The following is a 24,364-nucleotide window of genomic DNA, read 5'->3' on the forward strand; positions in this document are numbered from 1 at the left end:
CAACAGACACGGCACACTTAGAAACATATCACTAGAAATTAAAAATAAACAAACAAGTAAAAGATACTGACAATACGTACTTTTGACAAAGCTGGCTGAACAGCACTTTGGGAGAAAGAGGACCTTTTCCGGCCTCCCTCATGCTGTGAAGGAACAAGAACATCGCTGAAGTCAAGGGTCCTGGGCTGGAGAGGTTTACCACCAAAGGATCCTTCAAAGCAAAGGTAAATTGCACATCAGATTTCAAAGCTAATGACACACAAGACTTATTTCAAGTTAGTACATTTATGACAAAGAACAATGTAACTTTCAGTCTCAGAGTGTTTTGGTTTGGTTTTTTTTGAATGTTGATGTCACTACATGATTGAAATAGTTGAAGAGAAAGCTTATTATTTAAGCAGTAATAGTTGCAAAACCAAACAATTCTTGTGAAGCAAATTGGTTGGTAACCAATAGTTTTGGAAACAGGCATGTCAATGAGCCAGTCTGATTCTCACAAAAACAGACTACCTCCTGTATTACCTGCTTTACTCTTACTCCCACGTGCACTGAAATTCAGTTGGAGAGACAATACAGGTGACCTCCTCTGTGGGCCAGCGTAAGATGGAGCTCAGCGGCACTCTGCCTACGCAACCTTAGGGAAGGGGTGTCCAGCTTCTCTGACCTGTGAGCCGCACACCGAAATTTTCACACATCCGACAGCCACAGAAACAGACCCTGTTCCTCCAGGAACCAGGCGCCCAGAAGGTACCGGCAGTGGTTCGCAGCAGGGGGGGACCGTAGACCCCACAGGTCCGCTGTGTTGGTGGGGGACAGGCATGGGGTGCATCCCGCACAGCCCATCCTGGTGTGAGATTCACCTCAGCCAGCAGGTCCCGGGGCTGGAAGGAGCCGGCCAGCAGCCACCTGAGCCAGTCTTAAAGCAGGAGACACTCCTGTGCTGCTTACATGCCACATGCGTCTCAGCGGCCACAGATCACCAGCTCTCCCTAACATGGTCCCAAGTTCATACAGGATCCCAATGCTTCCTACTGGCTGGCTTGACTTTCACAGAAACAGATTACAACTGCCGGACAAACAATTAGAGAGGCTGCCTTGTCCAGAAAGCAGATCCACACAGAACATAACCACTAGGGATTACACACAGATATGAAGTATTTGCATTATATACACCATCAGAAGGTGGAAAAATGCCCTTTACCAAGCAGGAAGCTTGGAGTTTCTACATTACTGTTAGTTAGACTACTGCAGCCCTCTAATCCTCTGCTGACATAGAAAGACCAGAAAACACAGTCTTTGCTCCGAAGATCTTATTTACATTGTAAGCATTGTCATTAAACAAAAACTAAATCTTTCGACCTTATGGCTGTGCAAGTTTCGCGTCAAGCATAAGCCAACGTACTACTGGCTTTCTAAGCCTCTGGGCACAAACAAGCTCCAGACCTCTGTTGTGGCTCAGGATAACTTAGTGAAACATGTTGCTGCTCAGAACTGCCACTGGAGGAAATATAGACAGCAATGCAGTGAATTTCACACTGTTCTTGCCTGGAGAAGCTATGAACATCACCGACAGCAATATACAGAAATCTTCATCATTTCAGAGGTATCTGAAACAGAATCCCACCCCTCAACCCTCACTGCCACCAGAAAGCTCCCAGCGAACAGCAGAAAAAGAAAAAAAGAAAAAAAGAAAAAAAAAATCCTCTGTAAACTGCTTTATTTAGCTAGCAGAGGGAAAGGGGTATTATCTTTATTGCCAACAACGTATTATGAAAACCCAAGTCTCTAAGACATGACTGGGAACAACAGCATATTCTTTTGATAATAACCACAGGAGTCTCTTTCCCATACACCTGCAATGAGCTTGAAGACAAGAAATTTGGTCCTCACTGAAATTTTCCTTCTCTCAGTTTAATCCTCTGGCATGTGAAGCACGTAATAAACTTTACAAGCCATATCAATGAAGGGCTGGGACAGACTGGAATAAAATATTTCATGAACACTTTCTAGAGCCAAATATACTATTTCCTGTATTATACATGCATACTGAAGAAATGAAATAAGAAACAAAAATAAGCCAGACACTCTTTCTTAAGGTCAGGCATTATTTGCTACTTCAATGTCACAAAATGTGAAAGGAAGTGATTATTCCTCCTCCAGGGCTGAATAATTAGTTTTGTAAAAGGAGTGAGTTCACAGATATCATAAACCAGCTAAACAATGAAAAGGCAAAAGAAACAGGAGAGTAAGACTGTGTCTTTAATGGAGATGCGCTTTCCCATCCTCCAGCTTCTTCCCACATTTCCCCAAATTTGTATTTCTCACTGCATACTTACCAACTGGGAGTCTGAAGTATGACAGATTTTTAATTTTGTTCCTTTCTCCTTCATCTCATACATCAGTTCATTTAGTATGTGAGTCTGTGCCAAGTTCTTAAAGAAAAAAATAAACCCAAGAAACACATGCTGATCTTTCAACTATACATTTTTCTTTAGTTATAAATTCTAGCTTCAGGGATAGACAAAACCAGAAGTATATCATAATGTACAACTGAGGTTTAAATCAGACCACTAGAAAAAGCAGGTATTACCCTTATAAGAGCCAAGATCATTGATCTCGGGCTGTTTCTAAAATTGTATCTACTGCTGTTTCTGTAATTCCAAAATAGTTTCCTAGTAATAAATTTGTTATTTTTGTTGAACAACAAGATTCGTTCTTTTTTTTTTTTTATGGTGAGGACATTAGTATCAGAAATAATTTGTTTCTTTTAAACTTCGCAGTCCCCCACATTGTGCTCCAGAAAGCACAAGGGCTCTAGCACACTGAAAAGCATTACCTCTCCAAATTTAAGAGAGAAACCAACTCAACATATCTCAGCTTTGTTTCTTTATTTTTGGTTAACTTTGACTGCAGATGACTTAGGTTTCTACAATCCCCTAAGTATGGACAGAGAACAATTAGCAGTAGTTCTGCTCGTTACAAATTTACTATTTGTTTGCTGAGTTTTGTAATCACCAACTGGCAGTCTTTACACAAGGTAAAGATTGCCAGTTCAGAACACCTTTGTCGCAGTTCTCTCTCATTTGCTCACTCCTCTCTGCAGACATACAGATGTCTCTGCTCAACTGACAAGCAATAGGATGTTCAACATAAAACCCACTATGGCTGCTGCTTTTCTGAGGACGTTGGATTAGTTGTACACTCAGCATCAATAAAAGTGTATTAGTATAGCTCATTCCTCTTATTCTGGTCAGAAAAAAAACCCATAATCAATAAAAGGAATTTTATAACTGCATCCATTGCAAGGGCTTAAAATCATCACAATGCACTGTGCAGACATTTACATTATGCATAAAGTACCACTTTTCACACCCACCGGTATGGTAAATACTGTGCATTACTCATGACTGCCTAATGCTGAACTACAAATAAAACCATATGCTAGAGTACAACCCACACACATATGCAGTGTGCAAAACACTTGACATTTTCATTTGTCTCTTTACTGTGAAAAACGCTACTGATCCAATAATTCTTTTTTGCTATAACAGAAAATATTGCTTGGATAGCAAGGAGCGAAAAGAATTTAAGAAGGACCTTCAGAAAGCAGAATGAAGACTAGTAACAGTCAGAACCTTTCCTGAAGCCCCCAGTTTATACAGATTAAGTATTTCTGAAATCTCTGAAGAGAAAGCTGTATGATCTTTCCATCTTACCTGCATGACAGCATTAAAAAAACACGTGTTTCCTAAATTATTTATTCCTTTGACTGGAACAGATGCACCATTACCAGAACTTTTTCCTTTCAATATTTCACTTGTTTCACTGTTTTCTTCACGGAGTCGTATGATTTTTGATGAACCTATAATTAAACTGTAGATTAACATTACTATATAATAGCAGAATTTAATCAATTCAGTTCTTCCATAGATTACGTTTATCATTTTAACATATAGGAAAAGACACCTTGATGGTTAAAGCAGTCAAAGACTGCTTAACATAGTCTTTTTTTTAAAAAAAAAAAAAAAGGAGATATCAGCAGTTAAACCCTTGGAAAAAAAATATATCCAACAAATATATCCAAATATATCCAAAATATATCCAACAAAACCTTCCACAACAATTACATTGTCCCATAAGACTGTAACTTCTTCAATTACCCAAGCAATAAATAAAGTAAAAATGGCTCTGTTAGTTTATTAACAATAGGCAGTTTAGATGTACATTCATTAGACACACTAGAAACACCACATAAAGGCTGCTTTTTGGTGCATTTGAAGAGAGGTAACCAAAAGTTACCACCTGAATGCTGCAAGTTTTTATCAGTTATTGCATTTTGTTTGAATTGCCTTGTACAACTCAGTCAACGGCCGAATCAGAGTTGTTATCAGTTTCCCCAAACGCTACATTTGCTCCTCCACCCACCTCCCTTTGTTACAGCCTGAGGAACTGCTAACACAACCCAAATGCATACAATGCTGTTTTAATTTTACATTTAAAAAATTTGATAAAACGGCAATGGAATATGCTACCAGTATAATGTCCACGTATTTCCTTATTTACCTTATTATTTAAATAGATGAGGGGCAGCAAAGTTAGATAGTCATTAACTTGTAGCCTAGAGGTAATGGCAAGACTTGAGATAACAATATTTAGCCTCAAATTCTACTAGCAACTTTCATATTGTCATGGTTGCAGGACTAAATATGAACATTACTGACATCTGCAGTGTCTTAAATATTGATTAACAATGCATGTCAATGTAAACGAGTTATGGACTTAATAGATGCCAAGAACTGTGATGCTGCAATCTCTGTCTTGACATATGAATTCATATATTTGTTCTAATGAGTTTCACATTGAAGTCTCATTAAAGTGTTCTTGAGAAATAACTAACAGACCTATTTACGTTAATGAAATCCTCATGCCGAAAGGTTCTTTTATGTACACTCCTAGATAGTTTCTTGCTTAGAAGATGAAAAAATATAATTAAATAAAAAAGAAGTAATTAAAATATCTATTGTATCTGGCAACAAGCTTCTGACACAGTCTGTCTGCACCCTATAGTGCCATCAAGGCACAATTATTTTTCCAAATTGTATCCAAGTTTGTCGAAATGTAGTTAGAGGTGCTTTGCTGTCTAAAAACATTTTTAAAATGTTCTTGGTAATACTGCTTACACAGCTTTAAAATATTCTCCTTTCCATTGGTGGGGATAATTAAGATGGTACAAGGACAAAATAAGAGATCAAGTTCTCCTTGAAAAAGCAGACAATGCAACAAATGACAAATAGCTTGGGAGCTGCTCACGCCCTGAAACAGTCAGAGTTTTATGGGCTACGTGCAGCAACACCTTTTCATTGACATGCTTACAAGGGGCACGCTACAGTGTCTGAAACACATCCACCCACGCAGAGCTCCAAAAGAATCGTAGCAGGAGAATGGGAGCTCCAAGTGTCTGCAACTCGAAGGCACTGCTCACTCTTAGAAATTTAGTAATATAAGCGGAGACTTCTTCCCCTCAGAAAAGTGTGCCATACAGAGAAAAGCTGGGGAGAAGAGATGGTTAAAAAGAAAAAAATGAAGGAAAAAAAAAAGCCAAAATTGTGTAAATAATTTGTGTATTAGTATACCACAGTTGTTGCATTTATCCATCGGCATTCAAAAACATCTGGGACAGCATCTTAAAGTAAACAATGTTCACAAGGCCATCTGGACAAAACTGCAGGCAAAAATTAAAGCATAAGCATATGGAAAAGCAGATTTTTCTCTTCCCTTTAGCAGTACAGGATGACAAATGTCAAACCTAGATCTGTCCACGCTTCACTGTGCTATGCTTTGCAGCACCACCTGGCTCTCCTTGCACAGCCACCAAATATGGACAGCACTGCCACAGCGGACCATATCTGCAGGGCAAACTCGATAAAAGCATTTCACTTCATGGTTAAATGGCAGCTTCACACAAGTAGCAAGGTTCCATTTGCTGAACCTTACATATAAATTATTTAAGGGAGGGAAAACAAAGCCAAAGCATCCAGCTTTGCGATAAGAGCTGGATGAATATGCAATTATAAAACACAATAAATGAGAACCAGACATCCGATTGCCACAAAGCTGGATAATTAGTACAGGGATAAGAAGTAGTAGTAAATTAAAAAAAGGCCTGTATGTCGTTACTGAAGTCTAGGAACCTCCTTTCATTCAGAAGGTTTTAATTACCGTCCCTTGATTTTTCAGTAGATTTTTACAAACACTATCCATGTGACATTTCACTAGGATTTTTGTATCTGTGAAAAAGTCTTGACAGAAAAGCGTTGCTTTGCCATTACAAACATTATCTGCTGCCTCGCTTATTGCACGCAGATATTTTTAAGGTCATATACAGAGCCAGCGGAGGGACAGCAGTTTTTAATTTAACTCTGCTCAGTGTCCCCAGTTCAGTGATAAATGACAGACAGGCCTGAAGCTGAATGTTTAGTTGACATGTGAAGAGTTGGTCAGTCTTAATAGAAGATGCTGGTAATGACTGTGATAGCTAATACTTCTCCAGATTGGGGCTGGAGGGTCCTTCTGCAAGATTAACCCAAGGCTACAAGCATGTTATTAATCAAAAGGGTAATATGTAATTTTTTTAAGTGAATTTGCACTGAACTGTTTCATGGACTCTTGCCGAGACAATCTTGCAATCCTGTAATGTTTTAACAGGCGTGCTTTTGGATATGGAAAGTTACTTTTATGCCTGTATAGACACAACAAGGACCCCAGCAGAAGGATTCCATCGAAATGGCTGTCATCTGCTGCTGCCCACAAGAGCCTTCAGCTCCTGGCCAAACAGTGTTCTGAGAAAAGAAGTACTCCAAGCCATCCAGCTGCATGCAGTAATACCTGTTAAAGGACCTTGTTAATATTAACAAGAGCAAGGCAAGTGAAAAGCACACAAGTAATTAAATTCATAGACTGATTTCTGTCTGTAGTTCACTATTACAGCTTTTAGAGAGTTGACATGGTGCCCCTCAGTCTCTCTGCCCCTCTCAGGCACTGTGGACAGCAGCCCCAGGCAGGCCCGTCCCTGCACAGCGGGGACAGCATATCTGACTGTGACTGTTTTGGGGCTCACACCTTCAGACTACACCTCTCTGTCAGACTCCTTCTGCAGTTTTGTTGTAGAGGTGGCCTTTCTAATCCAGTCACACAGGGAAAACTCTCACCCAAGTTGTGCCTTGACCACCACAATCTCCTTTTCCCTCGACAAAGGGTATCTGGCTGCAGAGATGCCCTACCGGAGCACTCCGCCAAGACCCACTGCCCAGCTCTCCACCCGACTCATCACGCCCTACCGACCACCTCTTCCCTGGCACCAGGTCAGTGCCCGCCTCTGGTCCCACCACGACGTCCACCTCCAGCGCTCACTCCTTTGGCTCTCAGACAGCTGCATTGTGCTTAGGCGCAGCCTTCGTGTTCAGCAAAGCTTCTCGACATCACCCTGCTCTCCCCCATGCTGGCAATCCCCTTTCCCACCAGACCCAGAGGAAAGAGGACAGCAGTCAGAGACTGCCTCTCTGGTACAGCTCTTGCTTGCAATGCACTCTTGTCTTGCCACGCTTTTCTTCAGCTTTTTTTTACCTACTTCTGCTCACCTGTAGTCTTGTTTCGTAAGCCCTCTGGAGGCAGGGAACATCGTTTTGTCCCACAGCTGCACAGCGCCGGTCTCATGGGTATGTGACTGAGATTCCTAAGCCCAACGTTAACACAGACAATGATTCAGCCCATGAATCAGAGCAAGTTGCCAGACCGGGTGTACAAACACACACAGTGCCGACGCATCCTCTTGCAAAAGACATTCAGAAAACTTATCACAGGTTTCCTATCAATTTCTTTTGCCAGTATTTCAAACATTTGCACCGCACACGGACTTCCATACCGCCCTTGCTGAAACTGAGCTGTGCCTGGGGGTGCAGATGGTATGCAAGCAAGAAGATAAATGACATCCAATTTTTCTTTCAGCCAGAGGAGTAAGCATTTTTGCTGATCTTTTCAATGCAACTTTTTTTTTTTAATTAAAAATGAGGGTTCCAGGAACACGCACTTTTATTCCAAGGTCAAGCCTTTTCTATTGAATACAACTCTGGTACTTCAGTTTAAGATCTTCACAGTAAAAGCAAGGTTAATAGATTGCCTTTCTTTTACCAAGTTCTCATCATGCTGTATTATGAAATGCTACTAAATTGTCTGTCACTCCTTTTTTATTTAAAAAAATTAATTTTTTTTTTCAGCACTGTACAACAATGAGAATCTAACCCTTAGAAAAACAGCACAGTTCTCTTTTGAAATGGTCACTAGCTTTATGTTTTAAAAGCCCAATTTCTCTCTCAGTGTTACAATCCTACCAAATTAAAGATTACAAACTGCAATTTTATTTCTCTGATTCTGCCAGAATGTTATAAACTAAAAAACATGTCTGCACAGTGTGAAAGAGCAAGCTATTCAAGCACCAGTTTTGATCCTCTACACTCAGATGACTTGTGCTACACCTCACAAGTAAATAAGTACGTGGACAGGAAAGGGAAGAATCCGTGGATAAAAGTGACATAGTGTCTAAAAAATTTTTTGCCAATGATTCAGCTTTCATTTCTTTGCAACAGGTATAATTAACAGTAGCCCCTAACAAGTGAGTAAGTAAACTTGAAAGAAAATTTATGACCAACAACAGAAATGTCTTTTTGCTGAAGTGTATCTCAGATTTGGAAAATCAACATATTCTGCTTTATTTTGCTAGTTAATTTTCTTTTTAAGTAGATCGAATGGGCTTATATGACTTCAAGCTCCAAATTACAGGTAGTGAAAATCAATTATGAAAGAACAATTATTTTTTTCAGTGCAATCCTTTGTCAACTGCTAATATCCACAGACAAATGCAAATCTGAAAAGTTATTCATCATACTATTTGTTTTTCCATACAAGTTAACACCTACTACTTGTACTGTAAAATTATATGTTTTTTTAATCCTTGTTTTATATCAGTTATATCCATTAAAATAGAAATCAAGTTTCTAACTTTCACCTATTGGCAAATCTGCGCAGCTGAACTTACTAGCAAAATCTCATACCTCTTCTTGACCTTCCCAACAAGAAATTTAACTACAAAATTTGAGAATAAATATTCTTCCTTCCCATTCTATTGCCACACAAACTGATTTAACTAACTGCTCTATAAAAAAAATTGAGTATGCAATCTTATGTCTTCACTGATGTCTAATTTGGCTTTTGTAAAGAAAAATACGCGTAATATTCACTTTTAAGACTGCAAAACAATTTATTTTCTCCAGCAAATGAGCAGACATGCAGATCGCAATGTCTCAGCATGGTTTCTGTGTACTACATGTGCATTATGTCCATGTGAAGCTCACAAGTGTGCCACACGGACAATACTGCACCTGCCTTTCTGTGAAAATCATCATGGCCTGCTAACCTTTTCCACAAAACAAATTTCTGGGTGGTACACCCTAGAAAGCAATCTTGCTTTATTCTTCCATCTTGTGCCCAACATGACCTCTTAACCAAACAGACGACTCTAAAAAAAAAAAAGGAAAAAAAAAAAAAAAAAAGCAGGCGTTGCTGGGTACAACAAACCATAGGATCAGATGCGAAAATCACACAGCTGCAAGCATTCTTTTGGGAACCCAGCACTGGGATTTATCTCAATCGCTTAATGTAATTACAAAAGTCAGTCATGTAGTAGTAATGTAATTTGCACATTTTTACAGCTGAAGTGAAGTTGAATCTTTATGAGAGGCTGAGTGAAAAGCAGGGATCCTGCTGCCACACTATTCCACCACATTAGTACCAAATGACAAGCATTTTGCTTTTGTTTATTTTCCAAGATGCATTAATTAGGAAATCTATATAACCGTCCCTTACATGTTTAAGCTGATTAGTTTATTTTTAAATGACTCCTGCACTTTTGAGAACCAAAAAAAGAAAACCCTAGCAGCCCTCATCTGTTACTTATATCCATGTTCATACTGCATTTCTGCAGAAATTTCTACACAATGCTATTTGAATTTTAATGACGCACCATGCCAACCAGTTGTTACAACAGAAAGACATCCAGACATAAGATGAATTGTTGTTACAGTGCCACATTCTGATATGAAAATTGTCTTCACTTGGGCTAGTTTTTTAGGAAGAAACAGAGAAGCAATGGGGAAAAAGCACAAGACTGATTTTTAAGTGGGAAATATAAATTATTAATTGTCAGTTCTACACTAGTTGTTTCTCACAAGTTATTTTTCATTTAATTAAAATTAGTTTATTTTTATTATGGGTGAATATACAAAATGAATTTTAAAAATGTAAGCCAACTCAGAATTTAAAGGATGATAGTTACACTGAAAATATCACTGTAACATGAAATAAAATGCTACACTTAAAAAAATAAAAGATAACTTGTCAACAGTAGAGTTAATTTTCATTGTTATACTTTGTGTCCTTTGTTTTCTGGACAACAGCATGAATTACACTTTGATTTCAGGTTTTATTTCTTAAAAATTCCTTAAAGGCAGTCTAACTTTAAAAAAAAAAAAAAATCATACTTAAGTTACATTTCTTTAGGGGAAGTACCAAGCGTGTCAGCTCAAGTATTTGACGTAAAACAGAAAAGACATTGCTGTTACATTTATCAAAGTGAAAAAAGAATGCCAATCCTGCTTGGGAATTCCCTCTCACACACACCACTTATTTATCAATACACAGCTGTTTCCCAGCCTCTTCCAGAGAGCAGCCTGGCCCAAAGCAACAGGCCATGCCAGGCAAACAGCTTTTTCCTCTTTTCCTTGCCACTTCAGAAAACCCAATAAATCATCTTTGGGCCAACATTCCCAGAGCTCTCAAGAATGGGATCCAAACTGCTCAGCACAGCCATACTCTCTGCCACGTAGAGAGGGTCCCTGACTTTAAAACATTTTAAAGGTAGAACTACACACACAGATGCTTGCTTTTTGCGTGTAAACAGGCTTGCACGTGAGCCTTAGCCCCTTCCCAGCACGGAGCAGGAGACAGGACAACCCTGCAGGAGCAACCTCCACACGTTGAGACCTCTTGCTGCCACCCTGCAAGGCTTGCCCATGACTTCCTTGGCTTTGAAGGATGCCAGCATATCTACTCACTCACTCAAAACCAGGCACGTGCATGAATTTGAAGGATGAAGCGTAACTGTGCAGACCGGTAACAGACGGTCCGAGACACTGGCAAATGGGTCTGTCACCGATTTAAAACTGCCCTGCACCTCCCACCGCCTTGCAGGAGGACCCTCGCACTGCCTACAACGCATCACTCGCCTGGCACCGCTGTTGGTACCCAACTCTACCTTTTACATCACTGTCGTGAACCTCCTTTTCCAAAGCACCAAAGCAAGCAGGGCCAACTCAATGCACTGCTACCACAAAATGCGTGACCACAAACTGAAGCTGGATGATAGCCTGGTTTCAGAAACTGAAGGGAAAATTGGTTTAACTAAAACAGGAAAAAAAAAAAAAGAAAAAAAAAGGAAAAAAATGTTTATGCCCTAAACAAAACCAATTCTGTTTCCAGTTATAGAAAAGAGTTTCCAGTTATATCAGGCAAATGCTTAAATGAAATATATACATTTTCAAAACAGAGTATCAAAATGAAGCACAAATACATATACAGCAGAAATATATTCTGCCCTGCTCTACTATAAACACCTGATTTTTAAGGCCTGGGCCTAATTTAGGCTTACTTTTCCTGAGTTAGTTTAGAATTTTGGTTGCTTAATTTAAGACATTTCACAGAAAACTTCTAAGCACCACATTCTGAAAACTTTAGATAATTCATAAATTAAGAATCTAAACCATGAAGCACACAGAGTCATATCACTCTGAAAGTCTTATCCAGCAATACAAAACCAGAATGAAATTGTTTCCATTAAATTAACTGAAACAAACAGTACAGCATTTTCATCTGCAAGCAAGCTGCAACACCCATTTATTACACGTAAACTGGAAACTGAAGCTGTGAACAAAAGTGAAATCACATACTGTATTTTCATTGCTCCAAGCAAAAAGATGCAAAAAGTAGCAATTTATCAATTTATTACAATTGAATAATTTAACATACAACTTGTGACTAGATCAAAATATAAAATATGTATTCCTGAGTGGCCCTTCACTTTTTTCCCCTCAAAAAATATGTAACACCTCTTAAAACCAGAAGGATTTACGCACATGCAGCTAGAGGAATACCTAGTCTAATTCAGTAAGGCAATTCTTTTCCATTCTTACTTCTAACCAGTTGATTATCTCTGCTAAAAACTCCAACTAATTATTTTAAAAGTTTACTTAAGCTGTTTTTTGTGAAGAAAATCTGGAATCCAATGCACTCTAAGTCACAAGCCAGAAATGCTGCCGTGTGTGTTACAGTAGGGACGAATAACATCAACATTATCAAGGGTAGACGTTTGAGGGCCACATGTACGAAGTTCTATCTACTATTACATATATTAGGAAGACATAGTAGGCTCCTAACATAAGAAAATAATTTAATACTATTTTCTATTAATAGAAATGAGCATTCTATCAATTAAAACCCAATAACATAAATGAACAGAAAGCACTACATCCAACAACAGGGCACTAGAAAATCCACTTAAACAAATTTAATTAACTGTGGAAAACAAATTTAAATCAGAAAAAAATTTAAGATGCGACACATCCACACTAGGAAAATTCAATTCATTTATGCTTCTACATAGTTTTTGTGCATTAATTTATATGGCATCTTATTTAAGGTAACATCTTCTCTACAATAAACGTTCTTCATTAAAGACAAAATTTGGAAAAAATGTCCTACGGTGCCCAAAATATTTTTAAAATGTAATCATACTGTAGAAAAAAAAGTGAATTTATGTTTTGACAGGCATCACTTGCCCAAGTAATTGTGCAATTACAAGCTGTATTACACTCACATTATACATCATTTTTCAATTGTATGTTTAACATGACTCAAAATCTGAAATGCTAATTTTTAGAGACAGTACATTACAGATGTCTCCAGATAAAACTATTTGTGTAAACTTACTTGGTTCAGCCCTGGAACCATGTTTCTGAAGAAAGTCAACTATCTGAGCCAAAACCTTTTTGTTGCAATGTGTTGACAGTTCTTCATCACATTCATAACACCTAAACAAAAGAAGAAATTAACTGGAATTCAGGATATCTGGATACACCTCCCAGCTCTAACAAACCTCTCTAACAACCTTATGCAAATTACTTAAGTTCTATGTTACAATTTTTAATACTAAAAAGAAGAATAAAATTGAATTCTCTCATCCCACATATGCTCTTCTATAGATCAGCCCCAATTCACTGTGATACTTACAGATTTAAATAACTTCAGCTTATAGTCCTGCAAATAATCATATAGAAACAAGCAGGAAGGACGAACTCCTATAACCAGCCAACTCTCTACAGAACACAATGGACTCAAACTTCTATCTTAGTATTGATTTGTGACCCTTCTGAGAGTCCTAAGGACAAACTAATTTTCTCTCCAGAAAGCCTGCCTTTCCTCTATATAAAGTATTCGTTTTATCTGTCAGAATCATTCTTCATCATGAGAAGAATGTCCTTATACACAAGCATACATGAACACCTGCATACTCATTCTTACCATATGATCCATGTGCTGAGGTTGATAACAATGCAATGAGGTTCTGCGCGTGCTGTTTGGAAGTGTTTCAGAGAGTGCTGGCCTTCCGAGTTTTTACTACATCCCTAAAAATGGGAACATCAACACAGTAAGGGGGAAAAAGGGAAGTAGTAAAAGACTATATTATTAGGAAGTAAAGTGCAAAAACTTTACTTTTCAAGATTAGACAGAAAGCTACAGTGCCCTAAATACTCATTTAGCATTCTCAAGGATGGAGAGGGTTTAATATTCTTTATAATCCAGTATTATAAAGATATCAATTAACTTTTTTTTTTTAAATTAACACCTTTTCTTTTTACTAATAAAGGAAAATCAACAACAACACAGAACTAAAATCTCATATTTTCTACTTGGAAAAATCAGTTAAAAGTATGGAAAATTATTAGATTTGTTTTATCTTAATAGAAATAATTCCTAGCTTTTGAATAAGTATTGAGTAAGTATCAATAGACAGCAAATTATGCCATTCACAAACCTATGAATTATCTAAAAAAACGTGAATCAAATGACTATGTAGCGTATTTAGTCCACAGAATATCAAGGAAAGGTCAGCATAGGTAACCCTCTCTGCTCAAGAATGCCAAATGCATTCCAGACAGCAAATACAAAAGGCACATAAATTGGTTTTGTACTAAAAAGCTACTCAGAACACAACATTTATGTACAGCAACCTCGAGAGAAAGCATTTGCAATTTTTCAAGTATCTACAGAGAGGGACTTAGAAGATTCAGGACTGCTCTCTGAATGAGGCATGAGTTTTAGAGGCTATTGATAGCACAAACATGAAAAAGCACACAGATTTAACTCCTTTTAAAAGCCCTCCTTAACTACAAATTTTCAGAGACAAGCCTTACTATAGCAAGACCTACCGAAAGCCTAAGAAAATTGTGAAATGCTTTGTTCAGGCAACTATTAGCTGAACCAAGTGTGAAACTGCCTGTAAACTGAATTTTTCTGTATCAGGCTTTACTTCACTCACAGGATAGAAACCTGCGCAAGCCCTTGGGGTTAGGACCTGCCACTTTAAACTCTGAGGCCACGATTTGACATTATAACTGATCCAATCTAATGGCTAGCTGCCACAAAAAGCAGCACTCTCACTCCTGCATAGTTCTTTCTCCCTCGTTTCAATCAAATCTAGCAACTGAGTGTCCATAGTATAAGTTGATTCAGCAATATACATATCCATTTTTTCATTCACTTGTATTTGCGGCATCTTCTGCCAGATGAGCCAGCTGAACAGATTAATTTTGCAACCACACAGTTCCTGGAGCCAATTCTCCGTAAGTGGTAAGAGCATGCAGATGAAGAACAGAGAAAAAGTAGGAGCATCACTTACTACTTGTGATGCTGAACTGCACCGTAACACATAAAGCTAACCCAAAACACTGACAAAAACCAGACAAGAAGAATGTAAGGCCACATCCCACTCCAATGAAGAAGCTGAAGCATGGACTCTCTCTCATAACTAAGCACTTAGGTCACACTGTTTCACTGAAGGTAATGAGATGCCAAACAGACAAGGATCCATACCAGTCATATCCTTTAGAAAATCAGGGCCTATCCACCTCCGTAAATTTCCAACATATGCTTACCTGAGAACCACATTTGAGACACAGCCATATGTCCGAAGGTGCCACAGGCTCACCATCACTCATCCGCCTCTCCTTCAGACATTCTGCACATATTGACCAAACGCTCTGAGCTACCGCTCTCTTCACATGATGCACATCCACTGCTTGGCTCACGTGCTGGCAGGTTAAGCCTAGAGAAAATGACACATACTCACTTTCATCCATTAAAAATAATAGCTATGAAAGGGAGCATGTGCACACTAAAGGAGCATAGTCTTCAACAAATTCAGCATTAGGAAAAAGAGTGGCAAAGAACTAAAACAGGAAAAATCAGCCAGCTGCTCCCCATATACTGAATTTTATGAAGGATCTATTTCAGTCTTTCTACAATGAAAATCGTTTTCAAGTCAATAAACACCACCTCTTAAAAACAGATAAATTATTTTGTACAAAAGTACAAGGACAACTTTTGCATAAAACTCTTTTCCCTGTTTTGGGGGTTTTTTGGGGGGGAGGGGAGCTGCCAACAGAAAATACTACATAAATCTGTTTTTGCATATAACAACAAAGGCAGTTGACCTCCTTTCCCATCCCTAAAGACAGATTTCCAAATACCCATGCATCCTTAATACAACTTCCCATTCTGAACATGTGCACTGACCACCGTTCTTCCCTGTCATATTTTTGTACAAATTCCACTATAATATCACAGAATAACCTAGGTTTGAAGGGACCTCTGAAGGCCATCTTGTCCAAACTCTCATTCAAAGCAAGGTCAAATACAAATTTAGATCTGGTTGCTGATGGCTTTGTTCAGCTGACTGTTGAACATCTCCAAGGACAGAGGTTTCATCACCTCACTAGAAAATCAGCCTTCTGTTTGACCATCCTCATGGTGAAAATAAAATACATTTTCTCATACCTAGCCAAATTTTCCTTGCCCTAACTTTTGTCTGTTGCCTTTAGTCCTTTCACTGTGGACCTCCTAGAAGAGTCTGGCTCTGCCTTCTCTATAACCACCTATCAGGCAGTCAAAGAAAGAAACTATACTTTCACTCCTTTGAATAAACAAATCCACTCCCTTCAGCCCCTCTTCATGGATCATGTTCTCCATCTCCTTAACCACATGGAGGGGGTCACCCACTGCTGGACTCACTCCAACAAGTCAATGTCTGTCTCCTAATAGGGAGCCCACAACTGGACACAGTACTCCAGATGAAGTCTCACAAGTGCTGAAAAGATGGGAAGAATCACATACGTTGACCTGCACTCTAGTTAATACAGCCCAGCATACAGTAGGCACAAGCCACACCACTTACTTTTATTCAGCGTGTGCGCTAGGACCCCCAGGACCTTTTCTGCAAAGCTGCTTTCAAGCCATTAGTTCCCACCCTCTAACGGCATGTGGTTAGTTTGGCCCAGGTGCCAAACTCTCCCACTTGCCTTTGCTGAACTCCGTGAAGTTTTTGCCAGCCCATTTCTCCAGCTAACCTAGGTCACTCTGAATGGCAGACCTACCCTCCAGCGTATCAACTGCTCTCCTCAATTTGTTGTCATGAAGATAACGGAGCATAGCCTCACAACGACATCACCCAGCTCTCTCAGCACCTTCAGATGCATCCCATCTGATCCCATGGACTTGTGCACGTCCAGTTTGCTTAACAGCTCTCAATCTTCCTCTACTCTGGACAATGCTTAAATCCCAGAGTCTGCCACGAGGCTCAGGGACCAAGGTGGACCGAGTGCAGAGCTTACATGTGAAGACAGAGGCAAAGGAAGGATTGAGCTCCTCAGCCTTTTCCCATGTCTCACGTCCCTAGGTCCCCTGCCCCCTCAAGCAGCAGGTTTGCACTTGCCTTAGCCTTCATTTTACTGTCACGGTATCCATACAAGCCCATCTTATTCTTCACACCCCTCATCAGATTCAACTCTAACTGAGGCTGGCTTATCTAATCCCATCCCCGCACACTCAGCACCCCTGCAAAGGCAGCCTAAACCTGCTTCCACCCTCTCTGCCCTTTCTTCTGCCTCTGAGCTCAGTTGGAAGCTTCCTGTTCGGCCAAGCAGCCTCCTGCCACGCGTGCTTGACTGTCCACATGCTGGAAAGGACCATTCTCCTGCTCTGAAGAGGTTGTCATAGAAGATCAACCAGCTCTCCAGCCCTTCAGGGCAGTCACGTGGTGTAACAACCGATCACGTCATAAACACCTAACTGGGGATATTTCTGCTATAAATTCAAACAAGGAAAGTATTTCATGGTACCACTGATTTGTGGTTTTCATCAGTCAACACGGAAGTTATTAGCCCTCAACCTCAGGGCCAAACATCACCTAATGTATTTACCTGAAATATCATCTGAAGAGTCTTCATCCTGGGGCCTGTTAGGCCTTTTGCTTCTCTTTGGTTTCTCGGAGTTGGCTCTTGATGGATCTTTCACCCGCATCTGTTACTCACTGGGAAAGAGAAACAGGGGTTGCTTTATTGTCTAAGCACTTCATCAAATGTAGTGAGTTTGAACTCTAAAAGCATGAGATCAAATCACACATTCAAACCTCACGAACAGAGTTTTAGGCTTTACTAATGTCAGCTATTGTGTAACAAGGAGTATGAATACATCAGGAACAAACTCTTAGGAATGCCGCAAGATCAGTTAGTTATATTACATGACATTATAAATTGTATCTGCAGCTACAGGAGACACACACTTCCAGGCATAGGTGTTAAATATTTGAGATACCGAGATTTTCTTTACTTTTGTTATTGTAAACCACTGCAGCACTCCAGCCATACCTTACCAGAATAACTTCATTAAAATAAAAGCTTCTCTTCCTTAACATATCTCCCTTAGGAAAGTTTTCTGCCATCATTTACCTTTGCACATTCCCTAAAAGCTTCTGAGCTATTTCAAACACTTTAATAAAACACAAAAGTATTCCAAATCTCATGAAAGTGTCCTCTCCTATGACTGAATACAGACTGGAGTGCGAGCTGACCCCTCTATTAAACATCAGAGAATCCATATGGATGAAGTCTCTCATAGGAAATTTGGGTCACTAATCAAGGAGTCTTATGAGGAACAGAATTAAAGGCTAAATATTTGACACTAAACTAAAAAAAAAAATCCTCAGAGATTTCAGCACACCTGTCATTTAATCAAAATCCAAATGTGAATTCACTGAAGGAGTGTAGCTGTGCATCACTCAAACAGCTTCTGAGGTTTAGTTTACAGGTTGTCCTTTAACGATGTGCTTCATAAAAACAAATTTATGTTTTCATATGCAAAGCATATGAATGTAAGATAGTCAAATATTCATACACTGTAAACCTGTGAGCCATTCTGTTTAGAAGAAAAATGATGTCTTGTTGTGTACCACATACAAGTTAATAATGTCACCTGAGCCACCAGTACCAAACATTTTCAGCTGTGCTACCTCAATTTATGTACAGGAAACCTCTAAAATGCCCTACATTTGGGACAGCAAAAGATACATTCTTGCTACAGATCAAGTAGGTAAGTTTGCCAAGGTTTAAAAAGTTTGTCTGTCTAAGTTTTTAAACCTTCTCTGTATATGCATTTAGTGCTTTGTACTACTGAAGCTCTGAAAGACATGGGAATTGATCTGTATATCGAACTCAGTATTCCCTCTCCTTTCTTATCCATTAAGCCAATCAGCAGAATGGTCATCAATATCGACACTAGAGCACCACTGCCACTGGTATCTGAACAGCCCTTAGTAAAGTGAAGCAGGCAATCCACACCCCAGAGCTTCTGTTCCACGTTCCTATAGATCTGCACAGACGTCTCTGCATCTGCCACGCATACTGTTAGTGCTGGAGGTCTTCTGCATGAACGTATCAATTAGAGATTTACTTTGGACAAGTGAAATTTCTGTAGAGTATGAAAGAAACCTTTACTCTCTGCTTCCTTGCATCAACAGCTTCATGTCTCCTCAACCTTTCAAAATGCACTTCATTTTTTTTCAGAATGCTACATTTACATAGCAATCAGTTTATACTATATTAAATACAATTATGTTCTTAAATTATAGATTTCAAAATTTCCTGTACTTAAGGGTATAAAGCTTCAAATGCTTAGACATGCAAGTGAACAATGCCACTGAATTCATCTTTGCTGATTTTCTAGGTTCGCAATTCATGTTCATACAGTAAGAAAGATCTGAATATTCCAGCTCTTAACTATTTATATTCAACAAATTTTAGCTTGCCTAATGTACATCAATAGCCACACATCACAGCATCCCTAGAACAGAAAAAGGTGCTTCAGACCCAAACAACTTCAACTGTGTATTTCTGCCTTGGCATCTTATCATATATAACTAAGGTTCATGCGAAACTACCCTTCACCACTTGTCACACTGCCACTTAACTGAGCACAAGATTCATTGAGACATTCATGAAACAGTAAGGGAAATAGAGCTACTGTTAGAAAACCCATGATTTTACACTAAATTATGTAAAGAGTCAATAGCAAAGACAGCAAAAATGTCCTCCCTAAAGGAACATAGTTGTGTTTAGGTTATTCAACATTGACATAAATGATCTATGAGTTCATTTCAGCATAACAATTTTTATCTCTTTGGACAGATTATATAAGACTGTCCAAACCACAGATTTCACCCAAATGAAAGTCATGTTCATTTCAGTACATTTTGAGAGCTCAGATAACTTCATGAAAGAACAATTACGGGCCCAACCAGCTGAAATGTAAGCAAGTCTTTACCACCTGTGAAATCTTGTGGCCCATAGGCCCGGTGATACTATCTGGATCAGGGCACACACAGCCCACCGCTCAACCCACTCTTTAGGGTCCATCAGGACGCATGGAAAAGACAGCGTGTCAGCTGGTACCTGCAACAACTGAAAACGTGGCATTTCTAGCCCAACATAATCAACATGGCATTAGAAACGAACACTGGCATAAGAAGCTGGCGTTCACGCTGCAGGTTGGGGAACCTACCAAGCAACCCAGAGACTTTTCTGTCTTCTTTCAGTAAGAGCAGGCAGAACAAAAGATAACACGGACCATTAGATTAATCAGTTTTCATGAACACACATATACACAGGCATCCATCAGACAATGTTTACTGACCTGTGAGCTCTTGGAAAAGCCACAGCATATCAAGGACGTAGCCAGCCAGGGTTTGTGCCTCATTTTGAAAAGCATATAAGAGCAACAAACTACTCAGCAACCATCTACGATGCAAGCAGCACAGTACATATGCCGTACTCTCTGCCCTCTTCCAGTACATTTTGGGACAGAAAACATCACAAGTAAAAGATTTCATTTAACAATTAAAAACATGATCAACATTTCAAAATCAAAATGTTAACGCCATGAATTTTATTATTATATTTAATGGAGATAAATGAGGAAGAAACCTAAGGTGCTTCAGAAATTACTTCTCAGAAATATTTCAGTTTATGGGAAATAAAAGATTGAGATTTTATTGGCATGAAAACCCTGAACAAACATAGACCAAAGAAAGCATAAAACACAGCTAAGAAAAAAGCAAGAGAGAAATTCCCTAGGTTTCTCTTGACCATAAACACAATCCATTCAGGACAAGCAGGTAGAGGAGAAATGAAAAATTTGCATAAAATGAACTTGATACAGTGAAGATTAAAAACTTTGGCAATACTCCCATTATTTGCCTCCTTCCAACCCATTCTCCTATTTGTTTAATATGTTCAATGAGTAATTTGTGGCTACAGCCATCAACTGTGGAGTGTCGCAAAGGAGACAGACTCTCCCTCTTTCCCTATACAGAAAGAAGTCTCCATGAATCCTTGCTTGGAAGTTTCTTTTTGTGATGGAAAAACACATACGGTAAGTTTTTCATTTTGTATACACAAAATCAAGTCACAGTGCAAATGATATTTGACTAATGAATCTGACAAATAAAAAAACCCCTGATTTTTGTGGTAGAAAAAGCTGAGTATGTTAGCTCCACCCTGATCTCTATTTGGCATACAGTAAAAATCTTAAGTAGAAATTATGCAGTTTCATGGGGAAAAAACTAAAAATAGAAAGAGCTAAATCTCTTCCTTTTAAGCAATCATTTCATACAAAACTAAGAACTAGTCCTTGCCAAACGTGTTCAGATTCTTTGAGCTCAGCATACAAGAGTTTGAAATGTAATCATCATCACTTGCTATTCTCGGTTTTTACTTTTTACTTCTTAAAAGACTCCTAATGGCAGTCTGCCTACAAAAAGCTGATTAAGATCAAAAGCCCCTCACTACAACTGCTCGTTTCCACCTTTCTAGAAAGAACAAACCACTTCAAAAGCAGCAGAATGATCTGCCTACCTAATTTTAAAAGCTTCAAATTTGACAAAGTGCCAAGAATCAACGTGCTAAATTTGTTAAGTTAAATCTAAGGTATGCCTAGACTATTCTAAATGTAAGGTATGCCTGAAAGAGTCTGTATTTAACAGCATGAATATTTCTATATTTAGAAATGCACCCTCTTCATAAAGTATATATTTAGAAACTAAAAAGAGCTGGAGGTACTTCCTAAAATAAATGTTATTTTTTAAAGTTTTATATTTTATTGGAACTCAGTAGAGCTAGGACCAATAAAAGATAAAAGGCGAGTGTGAACTATAATTCACTTTTCTTTTGGGGAAAAAAAAAAAAACCAAAAAACCCAAAAAACCAAAACCAAACAGGTTCTTTCTCTTCACAGCATCTTTATGCAAAAGAGGTGAAGCAAACCATGTCTTCACTGTCTAGATTCTCCAAAACCTATTCCCGTCTTATCATCTTGCACTCCTTACTTAGAGGTTGAGTCCTCCTCCTACAACGTCTACAGCTCACTTGCTAAATTTTGAAATGTGCCCCTTTAGTAAGCTTTCCCATGCTGTACCTTCACTATGATGCTTATAAGAAACCTGAACCAGATCATCAGTATGTTAGAGGAATAACCTGCTGTGCTGACTACTACCACATCACCGCCTCCATTCCATCTTCCAAGATCCACTTCCCCCTCCTCTTATAATTAGGGTGCCAGCTCTTTCAGGCAAGTGCCACATTTTTGTTCTTATCTGTATAATATCGATCACAACGTTTTTCCTGATTCATGAATAACCGGAGGATTACACATGCATTAGAATGCAAACAACAAGATATAAACCCTGTAATAACCAATAGCTTATCTAAGCATACTTACCCCATGAAATATAGCCAAGTGAGTTTACGGATAGTCTCCAAGTACTATTCTGGATACAGGTAAAACTCTCCCAGTAGGACTGGCCACTAACTGTGAAATCAGTATTATTCATTATTCCATCAGTGAGCACCTGAATTCAAACTAGCTGGGGCAAATGCATTTACCTCAATCCCTCAATTCATCTGAGGTATGCTAAATACCAACCATCTCACCACTTGTAGTCAAACTCTCCAATTAAAGTGATGTGATTTTATGTTGCTAATGGAAAAAAAGCCTGCATCACACCAAAAAGGCATAGCGCACTGAATGCAGCATTGAAAAAATTAGCACTTTCATGTAACTTAACAAAACTGTACAGCTGTCAACAGCAGCCTAGCACCAAAGCAAGGGGCTGAGGAACAGCACAGATGTGCAGATTAAGTCCAAAGGCTCAGACGTTCCATAGCACATTTGTGAAGGGGCTTTATGAGCTTCCACATAACTGTGAGAGTACAAAAAGAAGAGCCTTCTATGGGTCAGTAATGCCAGATCCTCTGCAGAATTGCTACATGTTTTGATGTAAGCTGCAAGTTGATGTATTTTGGACATCTGTTCCGAGCGTTACCTGTGGCATTTTGGCTTGCTCGCTTCTAGATCAAATGTCACCCAATCAGAACAAGAACCGCATCCGTCACGGTTAGCAACCAGGCAGTGTCACCCATCAGCGGGCCAGGAGGCTCAGCGCTTTGACAGCCACCAAAACCTTTGCGGCAAACAAGCCCCTGCTGCCTGCTAGAGCAGTAAAAGGACCAGAACTGCTGACTGGTAGTGGCAGCAACACTTCTTCCCCTGGAAAATGTCATCTGAAATTCTGAAAGTGTCATCTCCAAGATTTCCTAGCCCAAAGGCACATCACACATCCTACACCGTCACTGGAACTCAAACGCCAATCCTGACATTATATTACAGTCCTAAAAGTGTGAGAGACTGATGTACTTTTTGTGCAAGGAGTAAGAGGGAGCCTTTGGACCACTAGATACAACTTTCCAAGTGACAGTAAAAATCCCATAGCATTTATCACTTTTATTAATCCTTTTTATCCAGCTGCCCATGCTAAACACGATCTGTCAACGTTCATGTTTGCATCCTGCACAATCCCCCTCAGATTTCCTACTGAAACCTACCTGCCACAGGAAACCTACCTCTAAGGATGAACAGAAACCAGATGCATACAGAAACAAGAACGAAAAGACCCTATAACTGGGTTTATGACTAAAGTAAATAAAAGGATTGAGTGGGTAAAAGGAGAAGTATTTTGATGACATCTTTTTGGTAGTATCTTATAGGAAATGTTTTGCTAGTGTCTTATGCAAAATTCCAGGGATCCCTGTCAATATCCAAACTCATAAAGTAAATTGTAACTTTTCCTTATGCTCTCTATCCCACCTTAAATGTATTTAAAAAAATATGAACGCACCAAGAGGGAAAAACGTCTGGGTGGATGGTCTAACATGGGTTTTCCTACATATTCATATTCCATACATATTCCTTTAAAAAGCAAAACACTTAAGTACCATAAAGAGAGCCATGGCTTCTAACTAATGATGTTGGTCCGCAAGTTAAAATTTTGTGTTTGAAAAGGCAGTCGGATGACAGAGCTGACAGACTATGCACTCGCGTGATATGAACACCGATGTAAACAGTGCCATCACCACAGAAAATGTGAGGGTGTAACAACTGAAACAGCTGGCAAATAGCCACTGAACTCACAGTATCTTGGCAGGATAACCATGTGGACAAAAACTGGGAAAAAAGTGGTTCAAGATGTCATAAGAGAAAATGAAGGGCAATATGAGCAAAGGATGAACTTCAGAGAAACATTAATTCTGTGAAG

At 39.0% G+C, this 24,364-nt stretch overlaps 1 protein-coding gene across 14 annotated transcripts in view; it reads right to left on the reverse strand.

Annotated features, from left to right (window-relative positions):
- Positions 1-24,364, reverse strand: part of USP45 (ubiquitin specific peptidase 45) — a 59,972-nt gene that overhangs the window by 30,104 nt on the left and 5,504 nt on the right. For 11 of the 14 annotated variants that reach the window (XR_012041427.1, XR_012041430.1, XR_012041429.1 and 8 more), the window contains exons 2-8: positions 17,643-17,752; positions 15,321-15,490; positions 13,687-13,790; positions 13,096-13,196; positions 3,717-3,862; positions 2,337-2,432; positions 81-211 (exon numbers count right to left, since the gene is read on the reverse strand). Coding sequence is in view for 9 of the 14 variants with exons in the window: in XM_072855554.1 (XP_072711655.1) it covers positions 81-211; positions 2,337-2,432; positions 3,717-3,862; positions 13,096-13,196; positions 13,687-13,790; positions 15,321-15,490; positions 17,643-17,742 (848 nt within the window). In the remaining 5 variants the exon portion in view is untranslated. Of the gene's footprint in view, positions 1-80; positions 212-2,336; positions 2,433-3,716; positions 3,863-7,637; positions 7,733-13,095; positions 13,197-13,686; positions 13,791-15,320; positions 15,491-17,642; positions 17,753-20,409; positions 20,519-24,364 lie in introns of those variants that run through there. The other 3 variants (XM_072855552.1, XM_072855555.1, XM_072855557.1) reach the window with 3 other exon arrangements.

The sequence above is a fragment of the Ciconia boyciana genome, chromosome 3 (genome assembly GCF_034638445.1).
Source record: "Ciconia boyciana chromosome 3, ASM3463844v1, whole genome shotgun sequence".
Lineage (NCBI taxonomy): Eukaryota > Metazoa > Chordata > Aves > Ciconiiformes > Ciconiidae > Ciconia > Ciconia boyciana.